At 43.3% G+C, this 22,245-nt stretch overlaps 1 protein-coding gene and 1 long non-coding RNA gene across 5 annotated transcripts; one reads left to right on the top strand and one right to left on the bottom strand.

Moving 5' to 3' along the window:
• Nucleotides 1-1,320: 1,320 nt before the first annotated feature.
• Nucleotides 1,321-22,203, bottom strand: LOC129010903 (uncharacterized). Of its 3 annotated transcripts, none has more exons than XR_010127799.1 (6): nucleotides 21,979-22,184; nucleotides 21,644-21,792; nucleotides 9,212-12,649; nucleotides 4,446-4,590; nucleotides 3,815-3,937; nucleotides 1,321-3,169 (listed from the first exon to the last, which is right to left on the bottom strand). It is a non-coding gene; the product is annotated as an uncharacterized LOC129010903 (long non-coding RNA). The 3 variants fall into 3 exon arrangements; XR_010127800.1 differs by having other exon boundaries at nucleotides 22,083-22,174; XR_008493087.2 differs by lacking the exon at nucleotides 21,644-21,792 and having other exon boundaries at nucleotides 22,083-22,203.
• On the top strand, nucleotides 7,977-14,698 carry BCDIN3D (BCDIN3 domain containing RNA methyltransferase). 2 transcript variants are annotated; one of them, XM_054445550.2, is made up of 2 exons: nucleotides 7,977-8,246; nucleotides 12,056-14,698. In XM_054445550.2, exons 1-2 carry the CDS (start codon nucleotides 8,013-8,015, stop codon nucleotides 12,698-12,700), a joined length of 879 nt encoding a protein of 292 aa, XP_054301525.1. In that variant the 5' UTR covers nucleotides 7,977-8,012; the 3' UTR covers nucleotides 12,701-14,698. The 2 variants fall into 2 exon arrangements, with proteins under 2 accessions (XP_054301525.1, XP_054301524.1); XM_054445549.2 differs by having other exon boundaries at nucleotides 7,991-8,285.
• Nucleotides 22,204-22,245: the final 42 nt, after the last annotated feature.

Raw genomic sequence — 22,245 nt, 5'->3', positions numbered from 1 at the left:
CTGTAAATGTTTAAATGACTATTTAGAGAAGGTAAGAATTCTTTTTAAAACTCTGGCTACAAGGCCAGGCGTGGTGGAAAAGATAGCATAATTTATCTAACCAGTTCCTTATTGTTGAACTTCTTGGTTGTTTTCAGTTTGTTCTCCTGTTATATAAGGAATAAAGTATGTAATGATGGAACTCTTCCTAGCTTTAAGGTTCTGAACATTTAACTGAAGTCCTCTAGATCTCACAGTATTTCAGTTGCTGAAAAGTAGCTGATAATTCATACATGCCTGAAACGAAATGAACTTTTCTCGTAAGAAATGAAAGAACAGCCAGAAATATGGTCTAAGAGTTTAAAAATACTTCAGACATCACTTTTTGTTCTTTTCACTTTAGCGTAGTCATTGTCAGCAAATGAGCAGTTTATGGAAAGCAAAATGCAAACAGAAAGTGTTTATGAAAGAAAACCCGGGCGGGCACTGTGGCTCGCGCCTGTAATCCCAGCACTTTGGGAGGCCAAGGCGGGCAGATCACCTGAGGTGGGGAGTTCAAGATCAACCTGGATAACATGGTGAAACCCCGTCTCTACTCAAAATACAAAATTAGCTGGGCATGGTGGCACACACCTGTAATCCCAGCTACTCGGGAGGCTGAGGCAGGAGAATCATTTGAACCCAGGAGGCAGAGGTTGCAGTGAGCCAAGATTGTGCCATTGCACTCCAGCCTGGGTGACAGGGCGAGGCTCTATCTCAAAAAAAAAAAAAAAAGAAAAGAAAAAACAAAGTAAAAAAAAAGAAAGAAAACCCCCCTGAATTTACTGACAATGTCCAGTTGAGCCACAGACAGAGTCAGCCCGCATCAGGAATATCCTTTTTTTTTTTTCTTTTTTGAGACAGAGTCTCTGTCGCCAGGCTGGAGTGCAGTGGCGTGATCTTGGCTCACTGCAACCTCTGCCTCCCGGGTTCGAGCCATTCTTCTGTCTCAGCCTCCTGAGTAGCTGGGACTACAGGCACACACCACCACACCCAGCTAATTTTTGTATTTTTAGTAGAGACGGGGTTTCGCTATGTTGGCCAGGATGGTCTCAATCTCTTGATCTCGTGATCTGCCCACCTCGGCCTCCCAAAGTGCTGGGATTAGAGGCATGAGCCACTGTGCCTGGCCAATATCACTTTCATGGGTACAAAAATACAGTTAGCTGGAATGAATAAGATATTGTATTCAGTGGCACAATCTGAAGACTGTAGTTAGCAATAATGTATTGTATATTCAAAAGTAACTAAAACAGTGAAATTGGGATGTTCCTAATACAAAGAAATGACAAACGCATAAAGTGATGGATCTCAATTATTCTGATTGGATTATTACACACTGTATACCTGAATCAAAACATCACATGTACCCCATAAATATACATGACTATTCTGTATCCATAATAATTAAAAATTAAAAAATATTTAAAAGAATAATACTTTCCATTCCCAGGATTCTTCATGTAAAATCTTTGTCCTACTCAGTAACATCCTGGGCTCAGAATTTTCTTAATGCCAGCACCTCCATTAATGATTGTTCTGAATAGTTCTCACTCAGTGAGCCTATTGCCAGCATTTATAATCCATTCATCTTTTCATTGCAGGCAAAAACTTCTACTTTTCCTGAAAAGACCGTAGCCTTTGATTACTTCTTCGTCTGGGCTTTTTCTGTAATAGTAACCAGTGTTTTGCAGTCATAATTTCAACTCAGTGCAAAGCCATTGCAAATTCCTATGGAATTCTGGGTCTCCATCAATCAAGCAGAAGAACACAGGTTGAGCCATCACAGGCTGGTGGTCTTGTGCCTTAATCCATTTTTTGTTGTCTGTTCTTCTGGAGGAAGGTAGTCCAGTACTGGTATGATGGCTTCATGGTCATCAGTACCCAGGTTCCTTCTATGTTTTAATCCACTATCCTTAGTATTTGCTTCTGTCTGCCATGATTACTCATGCTCACAAAATAGCTGCTGGAGATGCAACCATTATAGCCAAGTTTCAGGCAGCAGGATGGGAGAAATAAAAAAGGGGCTAAAGGACATATGGCTTAATCCACCCACCTTTAACTGGAAGTCTCTTATGCCCTTTTCAAGCCTAGTTCTCCTGTTTTCCTTTTACAATCTGTGAATTCTTATATATCCTTTCAACAAATTTCTTTTCTGTTTATCAACCAGAGCCAATTTCTGTTGCTTGCAACCAAGAACTCTAATTGATACAATGAAAATAGTTTATGTCAGAAGATAAAGGGGAGAGATTCTGAAAATAGCTGATAAGATTAGCTGTTAATCACCTGCAGGACCTGTGGGATTTCAAAGGGGACAAGAAAATGGTTTATATTGTGGAGGATAGGCTAGAGAATACCTGACCAAAAGATCCTCTTCTCAGTAATTAGGGAAGACAGATTGTTGGCTTAATGAGACCCTTGAGGTCTAAAACGTATCTTGGGAGAGAAATGGAGGATGAGAAATACCCTTGTTTCCATTTTACCTTCCATATGGGATTGAGGTTAAAAAAAAAAAATACCACGGGAAAAAATGTCACGGGAATAAGGACAACACAAAGTCTAGACCAGATTAAATGAAATAATGTATAAAGTCCAGTGCCAATTGGCTGGTCAATATTTCACAAATATTCACTGCCTTTCTCCTCTCCTGTTTTTCCCAGACATAAACTAGTTCGTTTTCTCACAAACCCGTGTTTTCTTCTTCCTGGACACACTGCTAGCCCACCGTTCTTGCATCCAGGTGGACTGCGAGACCGAGTTCTGGCCAACTCATGGAATGTGTTAGGAAGAGTTAGGAATGCCCCTTCTGGATCTGGCCCCAAATCTTCCCTTGAGATTCTCTAGGCTCTCTTCTCCCTCATCTGCAGCCAGGTTCAGAGGATTTTCAGAGGACTCACTGGAGGACTCAGTCTCATAGAAAAGGCAGAGCTTCTAGATGGGCCCATGAAGTCTTTGAGAAACAGAGTGCCCTCTCCCACTCTCCCAGTGACCCACATTGAACCATGATACTGGATGAGTAAGTCACCGAGATTTGGGGATTGCTTGTTATAGCACTTAGCCTACCCTGAATAATTCAGCCCTATCTTTGGAGAAATTGTCTTTACCTCCTGGGTCTCAGTTTCTTCATCTGAAAATGAGGTCAAAGCAGGACCTGGGATATTGAAAAAGAAAAAAGAAAACGAGGAATTTAGAATAGGGGCGCTCTTGGTTGCCATGAGCTATAACACTGCATTTATAAATCCTATGGTTATTCTTTCCAAATGGTTTAAAACTCTACAAGGACTAAATGTAGAATTTCTCGACTATAATAAAGACTAAATTCTCAATTTATACATGGGTTGTGTTTCAAAAGTTCAGGTACGAGTTCCTTGTTGGAGCATTGTTTCTGTGAAAACATATATATATATATATATATATATATATTTTTTTTTTTTTTTTTTTTTTGAGACGGAGTTTCACTCTTGGTGCCCAGGCTGGAGTGCAATGGTGCAATTTTGGCTCACTGCAACTTCGGCCTCCTGGGTTCAAGTGATTCTCCTGCCTTAGCCTCTCAAATAGCTGGGATTACAGTCATGTGCCACTACACCCAGCTAATTTTGTATTTTTAGTAGAAATGGGGTTTCACCATATTGGTCAGGCTGGTCTCAAACTCCTGACCTCACATGATCCACCTGCCTTGGCCTCCCAAAATGCTAGGATTACAGGTGTGAGCTACCACACCTGGCCAGATTCAATTTTTAAACATATACATAGGTTCCTGCTTCATCCTCAGTTCTGAGGCCCCCTAAGCTCTTACCTTGGAAGCAGTGAGTGAGATAGGCAAGCAGCAGCTGAGCAAAGGCTCTGAGGTGTGATCAGAGAGGGACAGGAGGGTAGGATGGGCTGCACCATGGGCCAGGATGTCAGCTGTACAAGCTTCCTGTGGGAGGAAGTGGAAGCCATGATACATGGGAATCATTGCTAAATTGGATATTTCCAATTCTAGGTCTACCTCTTCTTTTTAACTGTGCTTGGGTACACGTTCTGTGCAAAGCAGAGATAGATTTACCATGAAGCTAATGAACCAGAGGCTTCGAGGTCCTCACTCCCATGTAGGACCTTTCCAAGGCCCTTGCAATGTGTTTACCAGGTCATTTGTTTTTGTAAAATTGGAAAAAGTAAGATATCTTAACAGCAGTTGGTTAAGGCTGCTGTCTATTTCTGCTCTGACTTCCCCTCCTTCACATTTTCCCTTGTGTTAGATGGTACTGAAGTGGCCACAGGCATTTTTGGGAAATAAAAGCTACAGGGAAGTTGAGTTGGGAATAGACTCCATTTGGTATCTATTCATATGGCATACCAACACTTCCATGCATAGCTACCACCTGCAACCCAGACACAGGAATACCTTCCAGAAGTACTCTTATTCATCCACCAAGCTGACTTACCCGGTATTGTGACCTGTAGGTAGAAGAGCGGCCGGGCGCGGTGGCTCACGCCTGTAATCCCAGCACTTTGGGAGGCCGAGGTGGGTGGATCACAAGGTCAGGAGATCGAGACCATCCTGGCTAACACGGTGAAACCCCGTCTCTACTAAAAATACAAAAAATTAGCTGGGCGTGGTGGCGGGCGCCTGTAGTCCCAGCTACTCCAGAGGCTGAGGCAGGAGAATGGCGTGAACCCGGGAGGCGGAGCTGGCAGTAAGCCGAGAATGCGCCACCGCACTCTAGCCTGGGCGACAGAGCAAGATTCCGTCTCAAAAAAAAAGGCTTAGGTTAAACCAGGATATAAATGTGTCCCATAGCACCTGGCACCTGAAGTTATGTGGGCCTAAAGATTTGAAAATATATGAAGTCAGAAGCTAGTCTGAAGAAAATTATTCCAATCATAAGCAGAAGATTCTGTCTCTTATTAAACACCAGTCAAAACAAGTTTTGTCCTGGTAACTCAATAGCACAACATATATAATTATAAATTATAAATTATATAATTATAATTATAAATTATAAATTATATAATTATAATTATAAATTATAATTATAATTATATAATTTATAATATATAAATTATAAATTATAAATTATAAATTTTGTCCAGTAACTCAATAGCACAACATATATAATTATAAATGCACCATGCATTCTTTTATTTCTTGATGGGAATTGTACAGTACACAATTTATCAGAATCCCTATGTTTAAATTATTTTGCTGACTTGACACAAATTACTGCTATCAATGCAGATGATAAAAATTTTATAATGCACCATTCATAATGAGGTTCTCAACGACAAATTGGCTAATGAATATAGTCCATTTGAAGAGTAGATCTAAGATTATTTCTTGCACAAGAAAATTTGAAATGCTCTGAAATCTTCCAGCTAATAAATGAAAGAAATTTAATCAAAGTTCTCCCCCAATTTGATAACAAACCAAAAAATTTACATGACATTGCCAATAACAACTTGTGAACTTAAAAGAAACTTTTATAATAAAATAATAAATAATAAAAGACAAATAATAAAAGACAAATTTGACCCACCACGCTTAGAAAAGACTGAATTACCTTCCTGGTCTCTCTCTAAAATGATATTATCAAGTGATTGTCACGTGAAGAAGCAATCAAAGAGTATGCAGCCAAAAGTGTAAGAAAAAAAGTAATATTCAAGTGTGACTAGCATTTAGTCAATCAAACTATTATAGAAAATTTTTTGTGATGCTTTTAGTAGTCAGCTTTTCAAAATTTGTAATTTGTTGTGATTTCTCATTATAAATAAATATTCACTTTTATACCTATCTTTATATTTGTAAGTTGGTGGGGGTTTTTTCCTTAAACAGGGCGCCCCTTCTTCCCCTTTCCCTTGGAATTATATATACATCTCACTCCATAAAACCTGGCTGACCACAGTGCAGAGCAAGCTCTTAGGTGCTGCTACAGCTATTTAAGGTGCTGGGGCTGGTATTGTCAAGTATTGTCAAGACACCTGTGCTGTTCAGGCTCTGAAAAGTGGTCATAGGTTAGAAAAGTCACCAGAGTGGATCAAATTAAAACACCTCTTTATGAGGTCACCTCTCAGGCATTTTAGATCACCAGTAATGTTACCAGGGCCTATCTTTGCTTCTGGAGAAACCCCAGGGTCAGGAGTTCTTGCCATTCACTGTCCCGGAAGCAAGGTGATTCCAGCTCCTTGAAAATTGTTATTTGTGCTAGCGTCATCTAGTGACAAAAAGACGTAAGTTCAGCTCAGCTCACCAAAATTTGTCAAAAAGGTGCAGCTTTTTCTCCTTTTCTGTAATTGTGCAGAATACTGTGGTTTACTAAATTCCAGAGTGACTTTTATTAACATGTCCTCAAATAAGTGAAACTAGAGAAACAGCAGGCCAGATAGAGATGAAAATATAAAGTAAAGGCTGGGCGTGGTGGCTCTTGCCTGTAATCCCAACATTTTGGGAGGCCGAGGTGGGCAGATCACGAGGTCAGGAGTCCGAGACCAGCCTGGCCAACATAGTGAAACCCCGTCTCTACTAAAAAATACAAAAACTTAGCCAGGAATGGTGGCAGGTGCCTGTAATTCCAGCTACTTGGGAGGCTGAGACAGGAGAATCACTTGAACCTGGGAGGCAAAGGTTGCAGTGAGCCGAGATCGTGCCACTGCACTCCAGCCCAGGCAATAGTGTGAAACTCCATCTCAAAAAAAGGAAAAAAGAAAAAGAAAACATAAAGTAAAAACTGAGAGGAAAACAGCGCTTATTTTAACTCCTGATGGTACTGTTTGCAGGAGTCATGCTCCAGTGCCTTATAAGAAGTTTACCGAACTGCCAGCCTCATGGAGCAGGATACCCCCTTTAAGATGGGTGGGCCAGGTGCAGGGGTGGGATTGGGGGTCCTGCACAACTCTGCTGATGCTTGGATGACCCTGACGGATATTCTCGGCCATCCTGGCTTTTGACTGGAACCTGCTACCTAGGTTGACCCTTCAGTTCCTCTCCTTATCAGCTTTGTTATTTCCAATATCTGACTCACATCTTGCCCAAATCCATTCCACTATGTCTGTTTCAGTTCGCATCCTTTCTCCCTTCCATTTAAAGTTTCCCCAAACAGATCTGGCCTTATTGTATCCTCTATTGAGTTTTCATTCAACATTTGTTGAGCATCTTTGTGCCAGGCCCATGGTGAGTATAGGAGACTCAAGGCTGAGAATAACACAGCGTTGCAAGCACATCCTCTGGATCCAAACTACCTGGGTTCGAATCCTAGTACCATCATTTCTAACTGTGGGATCTTGGACAAGTTACTTTGTTGTACTCCAGTGTCCTCATCTGTATAAAAAGAATAATAATACGGTCATTTTCTCACGGGGTAAGAAGATTGACTAAGGAGCGTACAAGGGTGTCTGGTGCCTGGTAAGCACTCTTTAAGTGCTGGCTCTTAAGGCACGGTCCTTGCCTCTCAAGGAGCTCATGGTCTACAGTTGCCCCTGGGGAACAGGGCTGAGTCGGCTGGCTTCCCAAGTGACCTGCACCTCCTGGCTACCCTTTCCTGAACCGGGTGGAAGTTTTTGAGTCACAGATTCACTGTATGACCCTAGACAAGTAAGTTCTCTCGGTCTCACTTTTTGCATTTATAAAGAAAGGAAATTGGACTAAAATTGATTTCCAAGATCCCAACAAACTAGTATACTTGTTTTGGGTCAAGTAGCCCAAGTTTCAAACTATGTCAGCTTGGCCAAGACATTTAGCCCTTAGAGTTTGTTTCATCCTTGTAAAACGTGGATGATATTGCTAATCCCCTCCCAGTGTTGTGATGAGGGTTCAATAATACAAGGCAAGCCCCAGGCGCTCGCCGGCTCCAGGTATACAGCGAGAGGAAGTCAGGACAGCCTTTCTGCTTCACCTTAGAATTCTAGCCACCCGCCCTCGCTGTTCGGCGCACGCGCGCTGGCACAGCCACCGCCCACGCCGACCGCAGGTTCCCGACTTCCGGTTCCGCCAGGGCCCAGAGGCGGTGTTGAGGCTAATGGCGGTGCCCACGGAACTGCATGGAGGGAGTGTTAAGGAGACCGCAGCAGAAAAGGAATCGCGAGTTCTGGAACCTGGCGCCGCCCCGTTCGGAAATTTTCCTCATTATTCTCGCTTCCACCCTCCGGAGCAACGGCTCCGCCTCCTGCCCCCGGAGCTGCTTCGACAGCTCTTTCCTGAGAGTCCCGAGAACGGGCCGATTCTGGGGCTCGACGTGGGGTGTAACTCCGGGGTGAGTGACGGGAGGGATTGGAGCATCCGGAGCCAAGTGGTAGGCTGCCTACACTTCCACTGTGGTTTTGGCCTGGGCTCACACCCATCGAAACTTTCCCAAAACGAGTATAAAGCCTGGCTTTGACTGAGCCAGTGCCGCTGCTGCCTGCCCGCCAGGGTTCCACCATCTGTCTTAGGAATCTCCCTTGGAGAGGAGTCCTTGTCGACTACGTTCCCACTTCTCTTTCAGGGCCAGACCCCAGGTGGGAACGGTCCTTGTATCTAGAGTGGCCTTTGTCCAGCGTGCCTGGCGCTTTAGCTGGGGAAAGGGGGCTTCCAGAGACACACGTTTGGGAACATGGGGTTAGGTTTGGTTTACTGGGAGAGAAGAGCCAAGGGTGACAGAATCATGCCTGATATTGAGACTCATGTGTGCTATACAGTGCAGGACAGACCCTGGGACCTGCATGTTTATTTCAAAAAAAGTGAGTAGGCCGGGCGCTGTGGCTCACGCCTGTAATCCCAGCACTTTGGGAGGCCGAGGTGGGTGGATCACAAGGTCAGGAGATCGAGACCATCCTGGCTAACACGGTGAAACCCTGTCTCTACTAAAAATACAAAAAATTAGCCGGGCGTGGTGGCGGGCGCCTGTAACAGTCCCAGCTACTCTGGAGGCTAAGGCAGGAGAATGGCGTGAACCCAGGAGGCGTAGCTTGCAGTGAGCCGAGCTAGTGCCACTGCACTCCAAAAACAAAACAAAACAAAAACAGTGAGTTGACAGAGTACAGTGGAGAGGATCGAGAAGCAAGTAGAGCATTTTGCCCAAGGGAATGGAGAAGGGTGGCACTGCCACTCTTCTTGCTGCAAACTATTCTTAGGCATATAATGATTATAATCAAACCACATGCAAAATAAGGAAATGTCTCTCCCACACCTATTTGTAGCCACTGGGATATTCTACACTAGCAGGCAGTCTGAACTTACCATGGCAAATGCTTCAAAAGTTAGTACCCTCTGTGCGCTCCCTCCATCACTCCAGTCCAGCATCTGGAGGGTGGGGGACAATTCTGTTGTGTTGCTGTCCTTTCACAGAAGAGACTTTGGGGGACGATTTCAGACCTTGTGGGACTCAGCTGATAAGTAGGAAGGGGACATTTGGATAGTCTCAAAGACTGGAATGAGGAGATGGGTTGATGTCCGGTGTCACCTGCAAAATTTCTCCGCTGTGATGATACGGGAAGTCAGAGGGTAAAAACAATGGAAAAGAGAGACTGAGGTTAAGGATTGGGATTTCACAAAAGGCATTAGGAAACCACCAGAGATTTTAAAGTTGAGAGTAGTATACACGAGAGGCAAAGACATAGTTGGCAGCTAACTAGGGTAGTGGTTCCCAAACTTGGCTGTACGTTTATGGAGCTTTCTGTTTTGCAGTTTTTAAAAAATGCTTTTTCTTGTGGATCTTTGTAGTCAGAAAAGGGAAAAAAATGCTTGCGCTTGATAAAACAAAAAAATTCAAACTACAAAGGGGTATATAGTCAAAAGTAAGTCTCTACTCCCAACCCTAAATCCTCCTTTTCCCCCACATAGTGGCACTACTGTTTATAATTTATTAGGTATCAGTCCTGTGTGTATACCAGCATTTATGTACATATAAGTACCCCCCTTCTAGTTTTACAAATGGTAACACACTATTAGTAGCTTTTAATTCTGAGATTATATCACCGCATTCTTTTTTTAGCAGCTTCCTAATGTTTCATTGGATAGATGTACCATAATTTATGAGTGCTTTTTTTTTTTCAGTTTTAAAAACTCCTTTCCCAGCCTGGGCAACATGGCAAAACCCCATCTCTAAAAAAAATTAGCCAGGTGTGGTGGTGGGCATCTGTAGTCCCAGCTACTTAGAGAGCTGAGGGAGGAGGATCGCTTGAACCCAGGAGGTCGAGGCTGCAGTGAGCCTTAATTGTGCCACATACCCCAGCCTGGGTGACAAAGTGACCTTGTCTCAAATAAAACAACAACAAAAAACCCAAAAGACTGCTGGGCGCAGTGGCTGATGCCTGTAATCCCAACATTTTCAGAGGCTGACGCTGGTGGATTGCTTGAGCTCAGGAGTTCGAGATCAGCCTGGGCAACATGGCAAAATCTCATCCCTACCAAAAATACAAAAATTAGCTGGGCATGGTGGTGTGCACCCGTGGTTCCAGCTACTCATAAGGCTGAAGTAGGAGGATCTCTGGAGCCTGGGAAGTCAAGGCTGCAGTGATCACGCCACGTACTCCAGCCTGGGAAACAGAGTAAGACCCTGTCTCAAAAATAAATAAATAAATAAATAAAAAATAAACATTTTCAGCATCCCACAACTTCCCCTATATGCCTTTTCCTGTTCATAAACGTCTATCTCTACCCAGAGGTAACAACTAGCCTTCTGTTGTTTCCTTGCTTTTCTTTATAGTGTACTGTTTTTCTTCCCTGAACGATGTACTTTAATTTCACCCATTTTCGAGCTTCATGTAAATGGATGCTTGTCATATATTTTCTGTTATGGCTTGCTTTTTTTCTCAACATTATGTATTTGTGAGAATCATCCATGTTGTGCACCAAGCTGGGTGCCTTCATTTTTTACTGCTATTTAGTATTCTATCTTCATGATTATACCACATTTATTTGTCCATGCCACTATCATTGGACATCTGGGTGGTTTCCATTGTGCATTTTCTTCACCTGCACAAAAGGCATAAATAAATATTTTCCTCACATGCTTGTTACACCAAGCAAATAAAGTAGTAAACAGAAAAATGCCTTGAAAATACTATGTGGAAAAACAAATTTCAGTTAGTTATAATGGTTATAGAAATCAAAGAGGTCAGGTGCAGTGGCTCATTCCTATAGTCCCAGCACTTTGGGAGGCCGAGGCAGGTAGATCACTTGAGGTCAGTTAAAGACCAGCCTGGCCAACATGGTGAAACCCTGTCTCTACTAAAAATACAAAAATTAGCTGAGTGTGGTGCTTGTAATCCCAGCTACTTAGGAGGCTGAGGCAGGAGAATCGCTTGAACCTGGGAGGCAGAGGTTGCTGAGATCACACCATTGCACTCCAGCCTGGCCGACAGAACCAGACTTTGTCTCAAAAAAAAAAAAAGAATTCAAAGTTAGAGAAAGGAGATGGTGACTTAAGAGTAAAAAAGGTGCTAATGTGGTAAAAATCACAAATCATTGGACTTGTCTAGAAGGTTGTTAGCAGTGACTTTTAGCAATGATGGTTATAGAAGCAGAATGTCTCAGAAGGAGGTGGTGAATCCTAAGACAGTAAAATTGAAGCTATAGTGAAGGCTGAATGAGGACTTTGGAATCCAGACTTCCCCCACTGCGGGTCTGAGAAGCAGGTTTTTATAAGATGGTGCTTGCTGTATTCGTCACTTTCCTGGTGGTAAGAGACGCTGGTTATGCCTCTGGACCCCTTTCCTCCTCCCTGGGGTCTTGAGATACCCAGAAAAAGAGTGAGTTTATCAGCATATTACTTAAGCTGGGAAATACTGCTGTAGGCTCCTTTGCTGCATCCATTTGGCTGTAACTTTCAGCTATACAACCCAATCTATCATCAGTGTCAGGAAAATATGGGGATGATGCATTACAGCATGTGACCCCTGGAGGGTACTGAGAGCCTACTCTGTGGGAAATTTTTGCACAGCCTCTTTAGGTTATGGTTTAGGAACCTCACATCCTATACAGCCAGAGGTAAGTGGCATTCTCAGTGGGAGAATGATACAAATTTCTCTTCCATTCACTGATTGAGAACTGCAGTGACAGAGCTGTTTTGGATTCCTCTAGGATCTGAGTGTGGCTCTATACAAACACTTCCTCTCCCTACCTGACGGGAAGACCTGCTCAGATGCCTCAAGAGAATTCCGTCTCCTCTGCTGCGACATAGATCCAGTCCTGGTGAAGCGAGCTGAAAAAGAATGTCCTTTTCCTGATGCCTTGACCTTTATCACCCTGGACTTCATGAACCAAAGGACCCGGAAGGTTCTCTTAAGCTCTTTCTTAAGCCAATTTGGACGTTCAGTTTTTGACATTGGCTTCTGCATGTCAATAACCATGTGGATTCATCTGAATCATGGAGACCATGGCCTGTGGGAGTTCCTGGCCCATCTTTCCTCCCTCTGCCGCTACCTTCTTGTGGAGCCCCAACCCTGGAAGTGTTACCGGGCAGCTGCAAGGCGTCTCCGAAAGCTGGGACTCCATGATTTTGACCACTTCCACTCCCTTACCATCCGAGGTGATATGCCCAATCAGATTGTGCAGATCTTGACCCAGGATCATGGCATGGAATTAATATGTTGCTTTGGCAACACCAGTTGGGACAGAAGCCTTCTGCTCTTCAGGGCAAAACAAACCATAGAGACTCATCCAATCCCTGAATCACTGATAGAAAAAGGGAAAGAAAAGAACAGATTAAGTTTCCAGAAGCAGTGAGATGGGAGGGCAAGAAGACCAAGAAATATATTGAAAGGGTTTTATATTGAGAATTATGTTCACTCTCCTTAACTCCTTAACAATCAGGCAGCCACAAAACCTGGCAGGAGCTTTTGGTAAAATGTCCAAGGCACATAATTGAAAGAATCAGTATCTGTTCCTCATTGTTTGGAACAAATCTTGAGGAGAATGAATCTGTGGAGTGATGAGCTAGGATATCTGGATTGAGATGGCCTAGGAAAAGTGGTCTTGGTTATGGGTTATGGAGAGGGCTCTTTTGGGGATTATTTATAAAGATCAGACTAGGCTAGTCTTAAAATATATCAGTTCCTGGGCTCTCTGAATCTTACCTGGTTTCTTCAGGCTTCCGGACTTGCTAGGCCTGCCTTTGGGCAAAACCTTAGTAATTCAGGTCTGGAATGGGGCTTAGGAATCTATTTTCTGTTTTTTGTTTGTTTGTTTTTGCATTCTTCTATTATAATATATACATAAAATTTACCATTTTAACCGTTTTTAAGTACAGTTTTTCAGAACGTGGAAATCCCATCAAAAATTGGATTAAAAAATTAAAAGATAAATTGATAATTTTTTTTAAGTATACAATTTTGTGACATTAAGTACATTCACAATTAGGCATCTGTTTTTAACAGCTCCCCCAGATGATTCTGAGGCAAGCAGAGGTAGACCATACTTTGAGTGCTTACGGTTCCATTCAGTCCTCCTCTATGTATTTTTCCTGGGGTGAGTTATTCCCTATGATTTTAACAACTACCTACATGCTTATGGTCCCCAAATACATTGGTAGCCCGACATCCACAGTTCCAGACTAGCATTTTTCCTGTTTTGTCATTATATCCCTTAGTTCTTAGGTACATCAGAGTCAAAAGATCTCAAAAGCAAGCTCACTACCCTCATTCAAAACCTAGTCCTGTCTCATTTGATAGTAATCATTGCTTAAGCTAGAAACCAGTTGATTTTCTCACTTACATTCCCCACATTGAAATGCTCTCAAAGTCCAGCAGCAAATTCTATCAATTACTTATAAGTTTCATTCCATCCATGTGTCCGGTGCCTGGTGGGAGGTTCCTATATTAAAGTCATCTACCTTCCAATCCATTATCTGCCTTACAGCCACAGTTTACTCATTGTACAACGAAATAACACCACTTTCCTGTTCCTATGCCCAAATGAGCTAAGGATGTGAAGGTATTGTGCAGAATATAGAGTGATAAAGAAAAATAAGGTGCTGTTACACTGTGTGAGCATGCGGCAGACCACAACTGCACTTGTTAGACTGGAGGTTTATGAGAAAAATATCTCACCTTGTAGAAAACATGCATCTTACTATCTCTGATAACTTGTTTTTCAGGATGATGAAGTAATAAGGAGTCCAGCCTCAGTGCTACAGAGCATTTTAAAGGAATCAGTGTTGGGAGGGAGGGATATGGAGCTAATGGAAATGAGGCTAGTTTATGATGGTCTCAGTTATCACAGTAGTTACAGAGCTGAGTTTACCCACAAGACCTTAATTTAGGAACACTTTGAAACCTTGTAACCCTGCTGGGTGCTCTCTCCTCTCACTCCACCAAGGCAGTGCACAGAAACATACGTGGGGCTGTGGTAGGATGAATAACGGTCCCCCAAGATGTCCACCTCCTTTAGCAAAAGGGGCTTTGCAAATGAGATTGAGGATCTTGAGATAGGGAGATTAACCTGGATGATCAGAATATACCCTAAGTGCAATCATCAGTGTTCTTATAATAGGGAGGCAGAGGGAGAGCTGACCACAGTAGGAGATGTAATGACAAAAGCAAGAGGTTGGAGTGATGTGAAGAAGGGCTACAAGTCAAGGAATGCAGGTGGCTTCTAGAAGTTAGAAAAAGCAAGAAAATGTATTCTCCCCTGAAGCCTCCAGAAGGAATAGCCCTGCCAACACCTTGATTTCAGATTTAATCTCCAGAGCTGTAAGAGAATAAATCAGTATTTTAAACCACTAAGTTTTGTGGTGATTTCTTACAGCAGCACTATAAAACTAATACATGGGTTCTGACTACAGTGAGACTGGCTTACAAAGCCAAGTGGCACCTTTCCCAGATAACTCCTTGTTAACAGAAAATAACCTCAGTGAGCAGAAGGATACATAGGGGCTTTGTCCAACATGGCTAATTAAGAAATTGCCAGGTGCAGTGGCTCACGCCTGTAATCCCAACACTGGGAGGCTTAGGCAGGTGGATCACTTGAGCTCAGCAGTTTGAGACCAGCCTGGGCAACATGGCAAAACCCTGAATCTGCAAAAAAAAAAAAAATATATATATATATATATATATATATTAGCTGGGAGTGGTGGCACGCACCTGTAGTCCAGCAACTTGGGAGGCTGAGGTGCAGGATCACTTGAGCCCAGGAGGCTGAGGTTGCAGTAAGCCAAGATCATGCCACTGCACTCCAGCCTGGGTAATAGAGCGATACTGTCTTAAAAAAAGAAATCCTCAATAACTAAAAGCTTTGGGAGACGCTTCAGCATCCAAACATGACCTGTTCCCTAGTAACAGATTGGCTGAGCAGTTACCTGACCTGTTGGGAGGAACCACTGTATTTCATGTCTGTGGCAGTTAGTTTCAAAAAGGATGTGCAGGTGCGCGCCTGTAATCCCAGCTACTTGGGAGGCTGGGGCAGGAGAATCGCTTGAACCCGGGAGGCGGAGGTTGCAGTGAGCTGAGATCGCACCACTGCATTCCAGCCTGGGCGACATGAGCGAGACTCCGTCTCAAAAAAAAAAAAAAAAAAAATCAAAAAGGATTGGCTGGGCACGTTGGCTCACGCCTGTAATTCCAGCACTTTGGGAGGCCGAGGCGGGCGGATCACGAGGTCATGAGTTCGAGACCAGCCTGACCAGCATAGTGAAACCCCATCTCTACTAAAAATACAAAAATTAGCTGGGCGTAGTGGCGCACGTCTGTAATCCCAGCTACTTGGGAGGCTGGGGCAGGAGAATCGCTTGAACCCGGGAGACGGAGGTTGCAGTGAGCCGAGATCACACCACTGCATTCCAGCCTGGGCGACAGGGCGAGACTCCATCTCAAAAAAAAAAAAAAAAGCAAAAAGGATGTGCAATTAGTGCCCATAAAAATGAGGTCCTCAGGTCAGGTGCGGTGGCTCACGTCTGTAATCCCAACACTTTGGGAGGCCAAGGCGGGAGAATCACTTGAGCCCAGGAGTTACAGACCAGCCTGGGTAAGACAATAAGACTTCATCTCTACAAAATTTAAAAATTAGCTGAACATGGTGGCGTGCGCCTGTAGTCCTAGCTACTCAGGAGGCCGAAGTGGGAGGATTGCTTGCTTGAGCCTGGAAAGCAGAGGTTGCAGTGAGCCGAGATCGTGCCACTGCACTCCAGCCTGGACAGCACAGTGAGACTCTATCTCAAAAAAAAAAAAAGGAATGGCAGTATAAGCATATTTAGCCATATAGAAGAATCAGCCAAAAAGTTAAAATGGCTCATTGCTGGAGGCAAGAAATGCAGCAAATAATTGCTTCTGTATTATTTGATTATTAAACCATATGGACATATTACTTTTTATAAAAACTAATCTTGAATAATTTTTAAAATTAGCCAGTGTTTTCTAAAATAACTCTCACTGTACCACCCATCTATCTGCCTAATTTTTCCCTCACAGCATAGCCAAAATCTTAGAAAAGTTTTTTTGTTGTTTGTGTTTTTGTTTTGTTTTTGAGACAGAGTCTCACTCTATCACCCAGGCTGGAGTGCAATGGCGCAATCGGCTCACTGCAACCTCCGCCTCCCAGGCTCAAGCGATTCTCCTGCCTCAGCCTCCTGAGTAGCTGGGATTACAGGCATGTGCCACCGCGCACAGCTAATTTTTGTATTTTTAGTAGAGACGGGGTTTCACCATGTAGGCCAGGCCAGTCTTGAATTCCTGACCTCAGGTGATCCACCCACCTCGTCCTCCCAAAGTGCTGGAATTACAGGCGTGGGCCACTGCGCCCGGCCAAAAAGTTTTAAACACCTCCTGTCTCCATTCCTTACTTTGTAAATTTTTCTCAATCCTTCAGAATCTGGTTTTGCCAGGTCAAGCATGGTGGCTCACGCCTGTAATCCTAGCACTTTGGAAGGCCAAGAGGGGAGGACTGCTTCAGCCCAGGAGTTCGAGAACAGCCTGGGCAATGGAGTGAGACCCCATCTCTATTTTAAATAAACAAATAAAATCTGGTTTTATCAAAGTCTCCAATGACATGTAGCCAGAGTCAGTGGGGATGTCTCTGTCCTGATCCAACTTGACTCAGCAACATCGGGGCCAAAAAAATCATCCCTTCCTATTCATGGGGAATTGGTTCCAGGACCCACAAGGACACAAAAATCAACGGATGCTTAAGTCCCTTACATAAAATAGTATAGTATTTGCAAATGACCTAGGGGTATTCTCCTATATACTTTAAATCATCTCTAGATTATTTATAATATGTAATATCATGTAAATACTATGTAAATAGTTAACACTAAATTTTTAAAATTTTGTATTTTTATTGCTGTAGTTATTTTTTTTCTGATCTAGTCTTCAGAAATGTAGTTTTTATTCTTTTGTTTTTTATGATCTGAGGTTGATTGAGTGCATGGATGTGGAAGCCACCAATAAGAAGGACCGACTGTATTTGGTCTTTTTTTTGGAAATCCCTTTCTTGGGTTCTGGTGACAGCATTCATTCAGTTTTCTTTCTCCTTCTCTGGAGACCCCCCTCTAATGTTGATGTTCCTTGGGGTTCTGTTCCAGCCTTTCTTTTCTCTCCTTGCATGATCTCCTCAACTCCATGACTTCAGTAACCACCAACGTTCTGCGGACTCACAAATCTCTTATCTATCATCCCGATTCCTCTCCTGAGCTTCAGAATTATTTATCCCACAGCCTACATCAGTGCTTCCCAACCTTTTCCATGTCAGTACACACATAGAAAATGATGGTGTTTTATATGCTGGATGATGCAATCTGGCATAACCAAGATTGCTCTCTGACTCAGGAAGCTTGTGCTGCCCTGAGAATTGTGAAGCCCATTATGCAGCACCAGTGTAACCTCTTCCTGAGGCACACAGTTGGGAAGTTCTGACGAGTTGGAGAGATGTTTCTACTTGGATGCCCCCTGGGCATTTCTATGTCCTCTTCATCACTACTATCACTTTCCTAGTCCAGACCACATCACTTCTCGTTTTTCTCCTCAGGTACTACAAAAACCTTGCCTGGCCCCCCTGACTTCAGTCTTGCTCTCTCTATCCTCCTCACTGCAACCACACGGATCCAAAATGCAAATCTGATTATGCTACCCTCCTGCTTAAAACCATTCAAAGGCTACACTGCTCTTAGGATAAACGATGATCTACCCACTGCTTACCTTTCCAGTCTCATTGTTTATCATACCCCGCATGAACTCTGTACAAGTTATCTAATACTTTATGTACAGTGCTTAGCATATAGATTCAATAAAAATGTTTGAATGATGAAAAGTGATGAAAAAGAGGTTCAAGGATATGAGTAGATTCATCATATCCGTGCCAGGTAGGAGGTTTCAAAGCACATATTGGCGATGCTGTCAGAATCCAAGGAACATGACTGTTCCATACAGAATTATGTATTTGTAGCAGTAAAGATCTATTCCTATATAGCAAGTGGACCAAAAATTATACAACAGCTCCTTTCTTCCTCTTACTGATCAGGAAAGACATTGAGATTGCACTCAGAGTCCATCCAACTGGAAAACAGCCAGATTACAAAAATGTTTTGAGGCCAGGCATGGTAGCTCACATCTATAATCCCAGCACTTTGGGAGGCCACAGTGGGAGGATCGCTTGATCTCAGGAGTTCAAGACCAGCCTGAGCAATACAGTGAGACCCTGTCTCTACAAAAAATGAAAAAATTAGCTGGGTATGGTAGTGCGCACTTGTAGTCCCAGCTGCTTGGTGGGGGCTCACTTGAGCCTAGAAGTCAAGGCTGCAGTGAGCTGTGATCACACCACTGCACTCCAATCTGGGTGACAGAGCAAGACCCTATCTGGAAAAAAAAAAAAAGAAAAAATGTTTTGAGAGGCTAGTTACCAACCTGACTATCTCCTGTTGCCAGGAGTTCTAAACTAGAGTCAGCTTATCAACCAATGGCTAAATGGCTACAGTTTCAACCCCTGAGAATTGAAGGTGCTCCAACATTAAATGAATGACCACACAGTATTAAAGCAGGGAACCCCATTCAAAGTACTGATGTTAGCAGTGACGGGGTGGTTCTCTCTGAGAATCCATCTATCAGGCATGAGCACTACATGCATAGTTAGACAATACCACCAAACTGGTTTGATAATAAACCAGTAGTAACAGCTTGCAGCTACCAGAGACCTAAGAGGCCTAGCCTGTTTTGTTACACAGACGACTCAAGTAAATAACAATATATGATTAGTGGTATATCATAAGAGTGAAGAACAAACTTTGGGACTTCTGTGTCATTTTTAATTTATGCAAATAATAGCACTAAGGAATGAAAGTGCCTTAAGCCTCATCAAAAGACTGAAAGGGATCTTGAAGCAATAGTAGCTACACTTCTTTCAACCCCTGTCAGTGAGGATGAAGGTTTGTGAAGCATAGAGACTCTGCCAAAATCTGAATGCTGAAATTATCAAGTGCACAATAGCCTTTAAGGAAGGAGCGCAGATACTTGCTCTGACAAATACAGATGTTCTGGCTGTGTTTATTAAACAAGCGTAAACATCTAAATGAAAAGTAAAATATTGGCTGGGCGCAGAGGCTCACGCCTGTAATCCCAGCACTCTGGGAGGCTGAAGTGGGCAGATCACTTAAGGTCAGGAGTTCAAGACCAGCCTGGACAACTTGGTGAAACCTCATTTCTACTAAAAATACAAAAATTAGCTGGGTGTGGTGGCACACGCCTGTAATCTCAGCTACTTGGGAGGCTGAGGCAGGAGAATTGCTTGAGAATTGCAAGAGGCAAGAGAATTGCCTCTTGGAAGGCAGACCTTGCAGTGAGCTGAGATTCTGCCGCTACACTCCAGCCTGGGTGACAGAGCAAGACTCTGTCTCAAAAAAAAAAAAAAAAAAAAAAAGGAAAGTAAATTATCATCTTGATGTTCTGTTTACTTCCAATAATTCAGTTATTTGGAAACATCCAAAAGTAGTTAGAAATGCCTGGCATACTTTTAAGGTTTTCTACCTCAAGGCAGAATTAGGAATACAAGACAATATTAGGAATACAACAGGTACATGGAGTTTTATTGGACTTTCAAGCCCTTTGAGGAAAGGACCATGTCTACTTTTTGTTGTAGTCCCAGAACTAGCTCACTGATCCCTATTCAATAAATGTTAGATGATTGAATAAGAATTCACAATGCTGTAGGCTTCCAAAGATGCCACTATCATCAAGAAATAAGGTGAAAGGGAGAAATGAAAACATGTCTATGAAAATATTTGCACCAGAATGTTAATAGCAGCCATATTCATCACAACCCCAACTGGAAATACCCAAATATCCATCAATTGAAGAATGGATAAACACATTGTGATATATTCATGCAATGCAATATTACTCAGCAATAAAAAATAACAGATTACTGATACACATGGATGGATCTCAAAAACATTACTAAGCTAAACGATACAGACACAAGTACATACCGTAAAGCTCCATATATGTGAAATACAAATGCAGACAAATCTATGGTGCTGTAATTCAGGAAGTTGCCAGGGGAAGGTGGTGGTAGGTGTGGGGTGATCAACTATAAAGGAGCATGAGGGAACTTTATAGGGTGGTGGTTCCGTATCTTGTTTTGGGTGTTAATTACATAGGTGTATATTTTGAAATTCACCAAACAAAGCACCTAAGATGTGTGCATTTTATTGCATGTTAAGAATAATTTAAGGGCCGGGCATGGTGGCTCACATCTGTAATCCTAGCACTTTGGGAGGCCGAGGTGGGCAAATCACCTGAGGTCAGGAGTTCGAGACCAGCCTGGCCAACATGGTGAAGCCCCCGTCTCTACTAAAAATACAAAAATTAGCCAGGTGTGGTGGCGCACACTTGTAATACCAGCTACTTGGGAGGCTGAGGCAGGAGAATCACCTGAAATCAGGAGGCAGAGGTTGCAGTGAGCAGAGATTGTGCCACTGCACTCCATCCAACCTGGGACAGAGTGAGACTCCATCTCAGAGAAAAGAAAAGAATAAAATATTTTTTAAGCAAAAAAATGAGAAAGCTGGTGGGGGTAATCATCAAGACATCTTTTAGGTTCTAGTAATAGCTGTCCTTGGGCACTCTTTTCATCAAACTACCTCTATGCTCAAGAACCCAAAATGACTTCTTTATCTTATGTCTTGTCACATCCATATCCTTATTCTGCTCTCCTCCATAAGAAACCTCCTCCATTAACTTCTCCCACTTCCCAACGTACCACGGTGATCTGCTCACGGTCCCATGCAGATAATTTGCTCTTTCCTATCTGAGTCTCCTTGTGGCCTTTACTCTGCCTGGACCCTACTCAAGCTCTCTCTGCCCTTCAAATCCCGTATTTAAATAAACCTCCTTCAGAAAAGAACTCTTAATCCTAGCCAATCTGAGCACCCTAAATTGCCTTACTTTTTATGTTCCTTTACTGGACTAATATGATACTCTAAGCTGCATCCTTTGTATACCCGCAACAAAAGAAATTTTAATGAAGTAGGCAGAGACTATACCTAGGGATTCCTTCGTATTTCCCTGCAGAACCCAGTTGATAACCTACATTTCTGAGGCAGTCACTACAATGCAGGTTGTGAGGGTTATACGGTATTTAGGCGAGAGCAAATAGGTGTTTAATTAAGGACTAATGGGAATGATATTGAAAGCTCTGAGGCTCTGCAGGGGCCTGGATGGGCTGTTTGCTTTTCCTTATCCTCACCGAGATAGCAAGTGGTTGAGAACAAGGTCGTATCCTTTTTCTGCCCAGCCTTCCCCACAAAGCAGTGAGGAAACGGCCAGCACTGCCGTCTGATGAGAGGAGCCTGTTCCTATCACTGTTTTCCAGATTACTGGCGGGACGACCCCATCCTAGAGAAGGAAGAGAGAGGCGGGAGCATTTAAGGCCAAAGAGGCACTCAAGCCTTTCCCCCATGGATTTACACCCAACACGTATGCAGAAAGGCAAATTACAAACACCGACGCTCACAACCACACATACACGTGCACGCCCAGCCCCACAGAAGCAAACGCGCATGCCTGTGGGCCCGCGCGCACCTACTTAGTTTTCTCTGTTCCAGACGCCCTCATTCCACCCCCGCTCGGCCTAGCCCGGCGTCCTGTACCTAGGCACGGCTGAAGTTTACCAAGCGCGGCCCGACCTGGAGAAAGTGTTTCTGTAAGGAGGAAAGGAGGTCCTTCCCACTAAAGCGGAAGCGGCGCGCGCCGGCCGGGCGGACTTAGCTCGCGTCCTGGGAACATCTGGAGGGGGCTGGGAGGGGCGCGCATCCAGGCTGAACGTGGATTGGCTGCTAGGGAGGAGGG

This window comes from Pongo pygmaeus, chromosome 10, assembly GCF_028885625.2.
Source record: "Pongo pygmaeus isolate AG05252 chromosome 10, NHGRI_mPonPyg2-v2.0_pri, whole genome shotgun sequence".
Taxonomy (NCBI): Eukaryota; Metazoa; Chordata; class Mammalia; order Primates; family Hominidae; genus Pongo; species Pongo pygmaeus.
Note: the sequence above shows the minus strand (reverse complement) of the source record. Positions and strands in the feature narration are given on the sequence as shown.

Coding starts and splice junctions, on each gene's coding strand:
- BCDIN3D (XM_054445549.2), top strand. CDS start 8,013: ATGGCGGTGCCCACGGAACTGCATGGAGGGAGTGTTAAGGAGACCGCA. Junction 8,286..12,055: donor GGAGCATCCGGAGCCAAGTG/GTAGGCTGCCTA, acceptor GGATTCCTCTAG/GATCTGAGTGTGGCTCTATA.